General features: G+C 22.2%; 1 protein-coding gene across 1 annotated transcript in view; it reads left to right on the top strand.

The window, feature by feature from the left end:
- Window positions 1-14,805, top strand: part of LOC117174528 (transmembrane protein 19) — a 21,171-nt gene that overhangs the window by 4,199 nt on the left and 2,167 nt on the right. Inside the window, exons 3-5 of the mRNA XM_033363728.1 lie at window positions 616-776; window positions 4,929-5,055; window positions 10,549-10,653. Coding sequence (XP_033219619.1) covers window positions 616-776; window positions 4,929-5,055; window positions 10,549-10,653 — 393 coding nt within the window. The remainder of the gene's footprint in view (window positions 1-615; window positions 777-4,928; window positions 5,056-10,548; window positions 10,654-14,805) is intronic.

Below are 14,805 nucleotides of genomic sequence, written 5' to 3'. Positions count from 1 at the left end.
AAATTAATTTTTCTAACTGAAAATTTAACTATTTTTATTATTGGTTAAAAATTAATCTTCTTGTTTTGCAAAATCCGGTATTTTGTGGAATTACTTTTTTTTCAGTAAAAAATTAATCTTTCTTGTTCGAAATTCATGATTTATGCTGAAAATTCATCTAATTGGCGAAATATGAATATATTTTGTAGGAAATTCAAAAATTTTGTTCAAAAGTTAATATGATTTTTTTTGAAATTGAACTTCTGTTGAAAACTCGTTTTTCAAAATTAAAAATTCAACTATTTTGGTGATAAAATTATTTCTTTGGCTATAAATTAAACTATTTTCAAGAAAGTTCCTATTTTTTGTTCGAAAATGAATTTTTTTAACTGAAAGTTTAACGAAATAGTTGCATTTTCCACCAAAGAGATGAATCTTCAATAAAAGAAATTAATTTTTAACAAGTTAGTTTTAACTCTTAACCATGCAGTTGAATTTTTAACTAAATAATAACATTTAAAACTATTCTTTATTTAGATTATTTAAAAAATGTTTGTTAATAAAACTTGTTTTAATAAACAATTTAGATTGGAAAATAACGGTTTTAAATTTTTAATCCCGTATATTAAATTTTAGGCCTCTTGATCGGTTTCATCCTGACACTGACGAGTCTCGCACACTTGGCTTGTTTGATGGCATTTTTTGTAAGTTCCTCAAAGGCGACGAAATTCCGAATGAAACAGAAACAGAAAATTGAATGCGAATTCAAGGAAGGAGGTCAAAGAAATTGGATTCAGGTAATTCTCCTCTCCTTTGAAAAAGTAAATAAAAAAACAGTAATATTATTATTATTATTATTCATGGTTTCCCTTAAAATAAATTAAGGGAGAGTGGTCCTAAGTTGGCACCCTGACAATTGTCACTTTAGTTTTCGCTTGACGCATCACAGAAACCTGCTGAGTGAAAAATGAACCTAGCCAACAACAATTTAAAAAAGCACATTTTTAATATTTCAATTTTGATTTAGAATTGTTTTATAATGTTAATGAAAGATTTTAGGTTTAAAATATTGGAAGTTTAAGATTCTGATCTAGTCTTTTTTTGGATGAGAATTCAACTATTTTTTTTGAAAATTTGTCTTTTTAATTCAAAAATTCATCTATTTTAGTAGAAACTGCATCTTCCTTCGATAAAAATTCATCCTTTTTGGTTGAAAGTTCAACAGTTTTGTTGAAAATTCAAGTATCTCCTCAGAAAATTTACCTCTTATTTAAAATTTATGCTTTTATGATGAAAAGTCAAATCATAATCTTGTTTGGATACAAAATTCAATTCTTTTTTTTTTTAATTTGTGTTTTTATTTTTAAATTTTCTAGTAGAAATTGCGTCTTCCTTAGATAAAATTGCAACTGTTTGGTTAAAAATTCAACAGTTTTGTTACAAAATCATCCCTTTTGCTTGGAAATTTAATTGTTTAGTTGAAAATTCAAATTTTTGGTTTGAAAATTTGTTTTTAGGTTCGAAAATTTGTCTGTGTTAGTAAAAATTTTATCTTTCTAGGATAAAAATGCAACTGTTTTGTTGCAAATTTAAAAATTTAGTACAAAAGTCATCCTTTTAGTATAAAACTCAAATCTTTTGTTGGAAATTCAAGTATTTTTTATAAAACTCAATTTTTTAACATTTATATTTTCGCGTTTGGAAGTAAACTATTATCTTCTTTAGTTAAAAACTCACTTGTTTTGAAAATTTGTCTTTTAGGTTTAAAAATTCGTCTCTTTTAGTAGAAATTTCATCTTTCTAGGATAAAAATGCAACTGTTTTGTTGAAAATTTAAAAATTTAGTTCAAAAATCATCCTTTTAGTCGAAAAATCAAATCTTTTGTTGAAAATTCAAGTATTTTTTAGAAAACTTAATTGTTTAAAATTCATATTTTTGTGTTTGAATGTAAACTGTTATCTTTTTTAGTAAAAAACTCTTTTTTTTTTAAATTTGTCTTTTAGGTTTAAAAATTTGTCTGGATTAGTAAAAATGTCATCTTTTTAGGATAAAAAAGCAACTGTTTTTTTGAAAATTCAACAATTTTGTTCAAAAGTCGTCCTTTTATTCGAAAATTCAAATGTTTTGTTCAAAATTCAGCTATTGCATAGAAAACTTAAATGTTTCGAATTCATATTTTTGTGTTTGAAAGTAAACTGTAATCATTTTTAGTTAAAATCTCCATTTTTTTGTTGAAAATTTGTCGTTTAGTTTAAAAAATTCGTCTGTGTTAGTAAAAATTTTATCTTTCTAGGATAAAAATGCAATTGTTTTGTGGAAAATTTTGAAATTTTGTTCCAAAGTCATCATTTTAGTCGAAAAATCAAATCTTTTGTTGAAAATTCAAGTATTTTTTAGAAAACATAATTGTTTAAAATTCATATTTTTTGTTTGAAAGTAAATTGTTATCTTTTTTATTAAAAAACTCTTTTTTTTTAAATTTCTCTTTTAGGTTTAAAAATTAGTCCACAAAATTAGTTCCACAAAATGTTTTGTGGAAAATTTTTAAATTTTGTTCAAAATTCATGCTTTTAGTTGAAAACTCAAATGTTTGGTTGAAAATTGCACTATTTCATAGAAAACTTGGTGGTTAAAAATTCATAATTTAGTGTGGGAAATCCAGCTGTAATCTTTTTTAGTTAAAAACTCAATTTTTTTGAAAAATTGTTTTTAAGGTTTAAAAATTCGTCTGTGTTAGTAAAAATTTTATCTTTCTAGGATAAAAATGCAATTGCTTTGTTAAAAATTTTAAAATCTAGTTTAAAAGTCATCATTTTAGTCGAAAAATCAAATTTTTTGTTGAAAATTCAAGTATTTTTTAGAAAACTTAATTGTTTAAAATTCATATTTTTGTGTTTGAAAGTAAACTGTTATCTTTTTTAGTAAAAAACTCTTTTTTTTTAATTTGTCTTTTAAGTATAAAAATTAGTCTGTTTTAGTAGAAATTTCACCTTTCTGGGATAGAAATGCAACTTTTTTCTTGAAAATTCATCTATTTCATAGAAAACTTAATTGTTTAAAATTCATATTTTTGTGTTTGAAAGTAAACTGTTATCTTTTTTAGTAAAAAACTCTTTTTTTTTTAATTTGTCTTTTAAGTATAAAAATTAGTCTGTTTTAGTAGAAATTTCACCTTTCTGGGATAGAAATGCAACTTTTTTCTTGAAAATTCATCTATTTCATAGAAAACTTAATTGTTTAAAATTCATATTTTGGCGTGCAAAAGTCAAATAAAAATTTTTTCAGATAAAAATGCAACTGATTTTTTATAACTTGTCTTTTGGATTTGAAAATTCATCTGTTTAAGTAAACATTTCATCTTTCTTGGATTAAAATGAAACTCTTTGTTTCAAGATTCATCAATTTTGTTAAAGTCATCCTTTTTGGTTGAAAATTTAACCGTTCTGTTAAAAATTCGTTTTTTTTTCGGTTTGAGAATTTTCGTAAAAAATTTACTTCTGTTTTCAAACTTATATTTTAATTTTGAAAAGTTACACTAATTTTTTGTTTGTTATGGAAATTCAGATATATATTTTTTAAACTTGTATTTTAAATTTCAAAATTTTATCTGGTTTAGCAGAAATTCCATCTTTCTTGTATGAAAATTCAACTGTTTAGTTGAAAATTAATCTTCTTTGCTTAACGACTTAACTAATTTGTTTAAACCAATATGTTGAGAAATCATTTTTTTCTTCGAACATTTATATTTTTAGTATAAAATTGATCAATTTGGTTCACTGTTTATCTATTTTCTGGAAAACTGATTTTTTTTAACTTGAAAATTCAACTGCCTGCGTAAAAAATAACCTACTTTGTTGAGACTTTTTCTTTTGTAATAGGTGTTTATCTCTTGTGTGAAAATCTATCTATTTTGTTAAAAATTGTTTTTTTTACCGCTGAAAATTAAATTTTTATACAGAAAATTCGTTTTTGGCTTGAACTTTTAACAACTTAGGTTAAATTCTTTTTTTTTTCATGACTGAAAATTCTTTATTTACTGAAAATTCGTTTTTCTGGTTGTAAAACTTATCTTTTTAAATTGAAACTTCATCTTTCTCGGTTGACATTTAATTATTTTTCAAACATTTATTTATTTTGTTGAAAATTCAAGTATACTTGATAAAAAGTATTTTTCACGGAAGAAAATTAATTTTGTGGTTTAAAAAAAATAATTAAAATTGAAAATTGATTTTTTTTCTGAAATATTGTTTGATTCCATTCATAAAAGAGCCTATATAAAAAAAATATATGATTAAAATGCTGGTATTTGAATGTTAATGGTCAAGAAAAATGAAAAATTGCGGGTCTTGGAGAGGGCCTATAATCTGTTATGTAATTTAAGTTCGGCCCCTTATACATTTTTCGTGAAAATGTGAAAACATTCGTAATGGTCCTGAGTCGGCACATTTTTTTTTGTTTATTTTTTTTCTTATTTGTGTATTATTTTCTTTTCTTGTGTTTCAGTTTCATTTTATTTGTCTCTTCTTGTGTTTTTTTTTAGTTTGGTTGTATTTTGACTGCATGCTTTTTGTCTCTTGTAGGTGTCTTTTTATTCTTTGTGTTTTCTCATTGACAATATTTTACATGTTTTTTCATTGTAAATGATTTAAATTTGTCCATTTCCTCCTAATACTTACATAATCTGCCCCTTTTTCTTGCATTTAAGCGGAAAAAATTATGTGCTGACTTAGGACGAGGGGGGTGCCGACCTAGGACGACGGGTGCCGACTTAGGACAACAATGTTCAGAAATAGAAAAAAATATATCTTTTCACTTTGCGTTGCATTGCGACCCTCTTTTTCGACAAAAACTCTTATTGTGCCGACTTAGGATCACTCTCCCCTACATTATTTACAAAAATAATCATTTATTGAAGAAAGCACATTTTCTGATGAGAAATATTTTTCAGGTTTTGTGTAATGGAGGCATGGCTTCGCAATTAGCTTTACTTTATTTATTAGATGTCGGTTGTGGAGAACGTCCTATAGATTTTGTCAAAGACTATCGAAGCTCATGGTTATCTGTGGGAATCCTAGGTAAAAATACTAGTCTTAGTATTTTTTACTCGATCTCATTTAATCCTTTTATAATAGGATTATTGAAAAAAAAGTAATTAATTTTTGTTTCAAGTTTAACTGAAAATTTGAAAATAGGTAACCATTTTTGACTATAAAGAAACGAATTTTTGTGAAATCTCCATTTGAATATTCGATTTTCTTCTTTGATTTGTCTTCTTTGTTTCTTAGATTTGTAGAACATTGTGCGTGCTATGCGCGCACTTATTATCCTATCTTTAGAAAAAAATCTACTAAGTGGAACTATTTTGTTAAAAATTCTTTTTTTTTGCGGATTCATCATTTTTGTTGAAAAATCTTTTTTTTTTTGTTAAAAATTTAACTATTTTGTTCAGATTTTTTTTTGTAATTATTTTTTTTAAACTGAATATTTAAGTATTATTAATAACAATTTTTTAATTCAGCTACTTGGCTGAAAATTTTTTGTATTTTGTTAAAACTTTGTCTTTTATGGTAGAAAATTGATCTTTTTGGTTCAAAATTCATTTCTTTAGGTTGAAAATGAGTTTTTTTTAATTGAAAATTAATTTTTTAACTGAATGGTTAACTCTATCATGTTTGTTTGAGTATGAATTTTTTTCAGTAAAAAATTCTACAATTTCTTAGCAAAATTCGTTATTTTGTTAAAATTTATTAGGATAAAATTTCCATTAAAACATTGAACATTTGGTCGGAATTTGATGTATTTTGTTAAAAATTATTCTTTTTCGTTAGAATTTTTTTTTTATAATTGAAAATTAATTTTTTAAGTAAATTTTTATAAAGAAAATTATGTAAGTATTATATAAATTTTATTTATAGAAAATGCTAGAAAATTTATTTCATTTTCATAAAACTTATTTCTCTTACTGAAAATTAAACTATTCTATTTTTTGTTGAAAATTTATCTTGTCAAGCTGAAAATTCATCTATTTTTTAAAAAATTCTTTTTTTTTGCTAGATAATTAGATTTTTTAAATTTTAAATTAATTTCATTAACTAAATTTTCTGTCATAATTTTTTTTACAGAAAAGTATGTAATTATTATTTATAACAAATTATAGAAAACTCATTTTATTTGCCTAAAAATGTATTTGTCTAACTGAAAATTAAACTGTTCTATTTTTTGGTCTTTTTAAGTTGAAAATTCATATATTTTGTCTTAATTTTTTTTTTTCGAAAATTAGATTTTTTATCGTAAATTAATTTCTTTAACTGCATTTAATGTCATAATTTTTGGTATCAAAAACTATGTAATAATTATTTGTAAGAAATTATAGAAAATTAATTTTATTTCATTAAAAAGTTCTTTCTCTAAATGAAAATTAAACTATTCTATTTTTTATTAAAATATGTTTTTTTTGTTGACATTTCGTGTGTTTTATTAAAAATTATTATTTTGTGGTAGAAATTTAATCTTTTAATTGAGATTTTATTTCCAAGGTTGAAAATAATATTTTTTATTGAAAATTAATTTTTTTGGTAGACAATTAGATTTTTCAAATTTCAAATTAATTTCTTCAACTAAATTTTCTGTTATAATTTTTTTTTATAGCAAAGTATGTAATTATTATTATCATATAATTATAATTTTTTCAAAATTATAGAGAATTTTATTTATTTGCCTAAAAATGTATTTCTCTAACTGAATATTAAACTATTCTATTTTTTGTTTAAAATTTGTCTTTTTAAGTTGAAAAATCATATATTTTGTCGCAAATTATATTTTTTTGGTAGAAAATTAGATTTTTTTATTGTAAATTAATTTCCTTAACTAAATTTTCTGTCACAATTTTTTTAATCGAAAATTATGTAATTATTATTTATATGAAATTATAGAAAATTCATTTTATTTGTTTAAAAGCTTATTTCTCTGAATGAAAATTAAACTATTCTATTTTTTGTTAAAATCTGTTCGTTTTTTTTTTGTTGAAAATTCGTGTGTTTTATTAAAAATTATGATTTCGTGGTAAAAAATTGATCTTTTTTGTTCAAAATTCATTTCTTTATCTTGAAAATGAGTTTTTTTTATTGAAAATTAGTTTTTTAACTTAAAGTTTAATTGTTTCATGTTTGATTCAACATCAATCTTTTTCAGTTTAAAATTTAACTATTTATTTTTAAAATTCTGTATTTTGTTAAAAATTATTAGGAAAAAATTTCCATTAAAAACTTGAACATATGGTTAAAAATTCATGTATTTTGTTAAAAATTATTCTTTTTTGGTAGACACTTAGATTTTTTTAGTTTAAAATAATTTCTTTAAATAAAATTTCTGTCATAATTTTTTTGTAGAAAAGTATGTAATTATTATTCATAAAAAAGTATAGAAAATTCATTTTATTTGCGTAAAAATGTATTTTTCTAACTGAAAATTAATCTATTTTATTTTTTGTTGAACATTCATATATTTTCTCACCAATTATTTTTTTCTTGTACAAAATTAGATTTTTTTATTGTAAATTAATTTCTGTAACTAAATTTGTTGTCATAATTTTTTTGTATTGAAAATTATATAATTATTGTTTATAAGATATTATAGAAAATTCATTTTATTTGCTTAAAAAATTATTTCTCTAAATGAAAATTAAACCATTCTATTTTTTGTTAAAATATGTTTCATTGTTGTTGAAAATTCGGGTGTTTGATTAAAAATTATTATTTTGTGGTAGAAAATTAATCTTTTTGGTTAAGATTTTATTTCTAATGTTAAAAATGAGTTGTTTTTTTTTATTGAAAATTAATTTTTGAACTTAAAGTTGAACTGTTTCATGTTTGTTTGAACATCAATATTTTTGAGTTGAAAATTCGACTATTTCTTTGAAAAATTCTGGATTTTGTTAAAATTGATTAGTAGAAATTTTCCATTAAAAAATTGAATATTTGGTTAAAGATTGATGTATTTTGTTAAAAATTATTCTTTTTTATTAGAAAATCATTTTCTTCTTATAATTGAAAATTAATTTCTTTAAGGAAATTTTTTTATAGAAAATTATGTAATTATTATATAATTGTTAATTGTAGAAAATCATAGAAAATTTATTTTATTTGCTTAGAAACTTATTTATCTTACTGAAAATTAAACTATTATATTTTTTATTGAAAATTAATTATTCTAAATTCAAAATTCATCTAATTTGTTAAAAATTATTCTTTTTTGGTAGACAATTAGATTTTTCAAATTTTTAATTAATTTCTTTAACTAAATTTTCTGTCATCATTTTTTAAATAGAAAAGTATGTAGTTATTATTCATAAAAAATTATAGAAAACTCATTTTATTTGCCTTAAAATGTATTTCTCTAACTAAAAATTACACTATTCTATTTTTTGTTGAAAATTCATCTATTTTGTTAAAAGTTATTCTTTTTTGGTAGACAGATTTTTTTATTTTTTACTAATTTCTTCAACTAATTTGTCTGTCCTAACTTTTCTTTATAGCAAAGTATGTAACTATTATTTATAATTATTTTTTATAGAAAACTCTAGGAAATTCATTTCTCTTTACTTTAAAACTTATTTCTTTTATTGACAATTAAACTATTCTATTTTTTGTTGGAAATTTATCTTGTTTAGTTGAAAATTCATCTATTTTGTCGCAAATTATTATTTTTCTATAGAAAATTAGAATTTTTTATTAATTATGTAATTATTATTTATAAAAAATTATAGAAAATTAATTTTTTTATTTAAGAACTTATTTGTCTAACTGAAATTTAAAATATTCCATTTTTTGTTAAAATTTGTGTTTATTTTTGGTAGAAAATTAACCTCATTGGTTGCAAATTCGATTGAAACCATTTTTGTTTGAAAATTCATGTCCTTTTTACAATTATTCTTTTTTGGTGTAAATTTTTTTTTCTTTTATTAAACATTTTTTTAACAGAAAATTTAACTATTCGATTTTTCGTCGAAATTTTTTATAGGCTATTCGATAACTTGTTTTGGTTGAAAATTAAATTATTCTAATTTTAGATGAATATTTACTTCTTTTAGTTGAAAATTCATCTATTTGGTTAAAAATTTGTCTTTTTTTGCTAGCAATATAATCTTTCAAATTTGAAATTAAACTATTAGGCTGAGAATCCCTTTAAAATTACAATATTTGGTTGACAATTTGTGTATTTTATTAAAAATTATTATTTTGTGGTAGAAATATTCATCTTTTTAGTTCAGATTTTATTTCTAAGGTTGAAAATTAGTTTTTTGATTGAAAATTAATTGATGTAACTAAAAATTTTACTATAAAATTTTCATCGAATTTGTGTGGTTGAAAATTGACTAATTTCTTTAAAACTTATTTTTATTTGGTTAAAAATTATTTTTTTCTCTTAAAATTAAACTAAACTATGTTTTGTTGAAAATTGATCTTTTTTGTAGAAAATTAATCTTAATGGTTGAAAATTCGATTAAAAATAAAAATATTCTACTGAAAATTCATGTAGTTTATTAATAATTATTCTGTTTTTGATAGAAAATTATTTTTAGTTTATTAAACATTTATATAATGAACTAAAAATTTAACTATTCCATTTTTCGTCGAAATTTTTTTTACAGATGTTTTGATTGACTTGTTTTGGTTGACAATTTAAGTATTTTATTAGAAATTTACTTTGTTTGGATAAAAACTTATTTTTCTAACTTCAAATTGAACTATTCTATTTTTTGTTAAATGTTTACCTTTTTTTAGTTAAAAATATATCTATTTTGTTAAAAATTTTTCTTTTTTGTAGCAATTAATCTTTGTGGTTGAAAAATCCATTAAAATTACAATATTTGTTATAAAATCCATGTATTTTATAAAACTTATTATTTTGTGGTAGAAAATCAATCTTTTTGGTGCAAATTTTATTTTTTTAGTTGAAAATTATTTTTTTACGAATATTAATTTCTTTAACTAGAAAACTAACTATTAAATTTTTTGTCGAAGTTTTTTTTAATCGAAATTTTATATTTCTGTATGAAAATTTATATGTTTGGTTCGAAATTTTTTTTACTAAAAATGTAGTTTTTAATTTTTGCTTGAAAATTTATATTTTCAGTTGAAAATTCACTTATTTGGTTGAAAACTCGTATTTTTTTAGTTGAAAATTCAATTGTTTTGGTAGAAAATACATATTTTTGTGTTGTAAATTTAACAGTTTTTAAAAATTGAAAATTAAAACCTTTTTTGCGAACACATCAACTATTAGAGTTTTTCTTGAGAATTCATTTTTTTCCAACGATTCATCCGTTTGTTTTCAAATTATTTATTTCAGCTAAAAATTTAATAATAACATTTTAAATGAATAAATCTATTTTTTTTAGAGAAAGATACTGGTTTATTTTTCAATTTTTTTCTGAAAATTAGTATTTAAACCTAATTTTCTTTTACCAATACAAGGAGTAAGTCTTTTATTATTGAAAAATGCAATTATTGTATAAAAAGAATTATTTGTTTTAAAAAAACGGATAATTTATGTCTTTAATTCTTTAGGAACTTTGGCTTGTTGCAATGGAGATACTTGGGCTTCGGAATTCGGAACTGTTATTGGCAGTTCTGAGCCTTTTCTCATTACAACAAGGAAACGGGTACCAAAAGGTAAATAAATATTACCATAATAATTTTGGACGTAATAAAATTAAAAATTTTCTATACATAAGTATGGAAAATATACAACTGTTGCTTTGGGTTAATAATTTCCAATACATGTATGGAAAAATGAATGGAAATTTCTCACAGACTTTCCTCTATTTCCATCTTTTTCCCATTTTCCAACTATTTTTCTTTGAAAGTTTTTTAAGTTACAGTGCATATGAGTGAAAATAATGATCGTTTATATTTTAGAAGATGGATTTTTGAAAATTAAATATAATTTCTCTTTGGACAGGGAATTTTGGACGTGGAACGAGAATTTTTTCAAGAATTAAAACTTTTAGTGGGATTTTTACAAATTTGTAGAAGAAAAATATGGCTACGTTCGCTTTAAACAGTTTTTAAATAATTCGTTGAATTTTTATGTTTTGCAATTATGCTATTATTTAGCTTACAATGCGTATTTCAAAAATTTTTACTTTAAAAATTTTCCATTTAAAATGTTTATTTTTAAGCTTACATTTGTTATTTAAAGAATTTAAAATACTTTCTTAAAGACTTGAACAAATAGAAAATAAAAGCCTTTCATGTTGAAAATTTTGGATAAAAAACATTTTTATTTTATAAATCAATAATTTTTTTTAATTTATCGGTACTTTAAGTAATAAAAAGTGAACAAAAAATATTTGACAAAACAATTTAAAATTAGTTCAAAATTGAAGAATTTTCAGATTTTAACGTTAAAACTTAAATGGTTTGAATTTGAAACTCTTAGTCATTAAACAAGTTTGAAGGTGTGACTGAAAGTTTATAAACTATTTTCAACTTAAAAATAACTTCATAATAATATATTCCTAATTAAAGGATTTTATTAAATTAAAAATATTGTTTCAGTCTAAAATATTCCATTTTTAACCCACTCAATTTGTAATTTTAAACTAAAAAAAGATTAATTATTGAATATTTAGCAATATTTGAATTTTTATTCAATATAAGTAAATTGAAACCAAATATTTAAAAGTAAAGAATCTTTAACTGAATTGTTCGACATAGAAAGCCTGGAATCGTTAAAATTTAGAAGAGTCTTTAAACTTTGAACGTTACAATTTTAATTGTTGTATTTGAAAAATGCTTAATTTGTGAGTGAAATTTTCAAATTTTGATGTATAATTTACAAATAAACATTTGTAGAAATAATTTGATTAATTTTAAGAGATATTTAGGAGTTTTAAAAAGGTTAAAAATTATCATGCAAATTTTAGGAAGTTTTCTTAATATCTTCTAGAATCTTCTTAGAAAATTTTGTTTACATCTTTGAAAAACTTTTTAAATATTTTCTTAAAATAATTTTTAAAAATCGAAAATAATTTTTAATTTTCCTATGAATCTTAAGAAAATGTTTTTATTCTTTTGAAGCCTTTCACAATTCTTGAAAAGAATCTAATTTTTTTGTTTAAAATCTGCGAAAATCTACATTTTGTTTTATACTAGGCTATTATTTCAAGTTTTAAATTAAGTTTGAATCTTTTCAAAACTTCTACATATCTCTTAAAATTACTCAAATTTCGCCTACAAATAATAAATGTTCAATTGTTATTTATACATCAAAATTGTAAAGAAATTTTCTAAAATTTGCAGGATTTTCTGAAAATTGTAGAAAAAATTTAATTAATTTTGACACATATTTAGAAGTTCTGCAAAAAATTTCCAAAATAATTTTAAATTTAAAATCAATGTAAAATAACTTCTAGATTTCTGAAGATTTTGAAATAAAATTTTAAAACTTTCTAAGGATGTTTAAACTATTTAAAAAGAAAATAATTGAATTTCTAATTTAAGAAGTGTTCTGTTACAAATTTTTTAATTTTTCAATATTTAATATTTCTAGCTTAAAATTCCTTAAAATTATATAATCTTGAAAATTTTAAAGTTCATTGATTGATTTTTTAATTTAGAGAATTGAAATTGATAACGTGGATCTATATATTTTTATATTAGAAAATGGTAGTACCTTTAATTTTATACGCGTAAATTATTGGGCATTGGAATACAACATTTTTTTAATTAAAAAAAAGCAAATTGGAAGTAATTTTGTATTTTTAAATTGAAAATTCATTTATTTCGTTAAAAATTTACTTATTTGGTTAAAAAATCGACTTTTTGGTATAAAAATGTTTTTTTTTCCTTGAAATTTAACATTCTTGTTTAAAAATTCACTTTTCTAGTTGAAAATTCAAGTATTCCAGGTAAATATTAATAATTTCAGTTGGAAATTCATTTTCTAGGCTAGAAATAAATTTGTTTGGTTGAAAAATAAACTCCTTTGTTGAAAATTATTTTTTCTTATGGAAGATTAATAATTTTAATTAAAAATTTATTTATATTGTTCAAAAATGAGCTATTTGATCTATGGACGAAAAGAATTTTTTTTTACCGAAAAATTCACTATTTTTCTGAAAACTCGATTTTTTTGGTTACGAATGAAGTTTTTAACGGGAAATTTAAGTCTAATTTTTTAAAAATTTGATCCTTTCTAGATAAAAATTTAAGTATTTGGTTCAAAATTGACATTTTTTATTTAAAATATAAACTATTTTTTGAAAAATGTATGTAATTTGTGGAAAATTCGTCTCTTTTGTAAAAAAGAATCTTATTAGTTGAAAACTCTTTTTTTTAAATTTAAGCTTTCCAGTCTAGGATTCATAGAAAAATAATCTTAATGGTTGAAGATTCATCTGTTTGGTTTAAAATTCATCCATATTGTTTCAAATATACACAACTGTTTTGTTAAGATTTTTCTTTCTTGTTTTAAGATTAATAATTTTCATTAAAAATTCATTTCTTGGGTTGAAAAATTAGCTATATGATTAAAAACTTGTTTTTTCTTAGGATGAAAAGAAATTTTTTCCGAAAATTTAACTATTTTATTGAATTTTTTTCCTTTTTGGTTAAATTTTTGTTTTAAACTGAAAAGCTAACTAATATACCAGTTAAATATTCCAAAATATTACTTAGAAACTCATTCCCTTGGTAAATCATTCATTTAATGCCTCAAAATTCAATTATTCAATTTTTGGTTAAATTTTATTTTTTATTTTTGATTGAATTTTTTTTGAATTTTAAAAGTGTGACAGATTCAAATATTGTCTGAGTGAGATGGCCATAGTTGTGGAGGTTAAAGATTATATGGGAGTAGGTTAAAGTTTATGTAGGTGAATGTTAAAGATTATATAGGAGGAGGTTAAAAATTGTATCGGAGAAGGTGACAGTTTATGTGGGAGGAGGTTAAAGACTACATGGGAGGATGTTCAAGATTATTTGTGAGGATGTTTTAAGATTATATGGGAGCAGGTTAAAGATTATATGGGAGGAGGTTAAAGATTATATGGGAGGAGGTTAAAGATTATATGGGATGAAGTTAGAGATTATATAGGAGGAGGTTAAAGATTATATGGAAGGTGGTTACAGACTATATAAGAGGAGGTTAAAAATTATATGGAAGGATGACAAAGATTATACGGGAGGAGGTTAAAGATTATGTGGGAGGAAGTGAAACATTATATGAGAGGAAGTTAAAGATTACATGGGAGGATGTTAAAGATTATATGGGGGGAGGATAAAGATTGTATCGTATGAGGTGAAAGAGTTTGTGGGAGGAAGTTAAATATTATACGGGAGGAGGTTAAAGATTATATAGGAGGATGCTGAAGATCATGTGGGAGGAGGTTAAAGATGATATGGTAGGAGGTTAAAGATTATATGGGAGGAGGTTAAAGATTATATGGGATGAAGTTAGAGATTATATAGGAGGAGGTTAAAGATTATATGGAAGGTGGTTACAGACTATATAAGAGGAGGTTAAAAATTATATGGAAGGATGACAAAGATTATACGGGTGGAGGTTAAAGATTATATGGGAGGTAGTGAAAGATTATATGAGAGGATGTTAAAGGTTACATGGGAGCATGTTAAAGATTATATGGGAGGAGGATAAAGATTGTATCGTATGAGGTGAAAGAGTTTGTGGGAGGAAGTTAAATATTATATGGGAGGAGGTTAAAGATTATATAGGAGGATGCTGAAGATCATGTGGGAGGAGGTTAAAGATGATATGGTAGGAGGTTAAAGATTATATGGAAAGATGTTAAAGATTATATG

Source organism: Belonocnema kinseyi, chromosome 6, assembly GCF_010883055.1.
Source record: "Belonocnema kinseyi isolate 2016_QV_RU_SX_M_011 chromosome 6, B_treatae_v1, whole genome shotgun sequence".
NCBI lineage: Eukaryota > Metazoa > Arthropoda > Insecta > Hymenoptera > Cynipidae > Belonocnema > Belonocnema kinseyi.
This window is presented reverse-complemented; position numbering and strand designations above follow the sequence as displayed.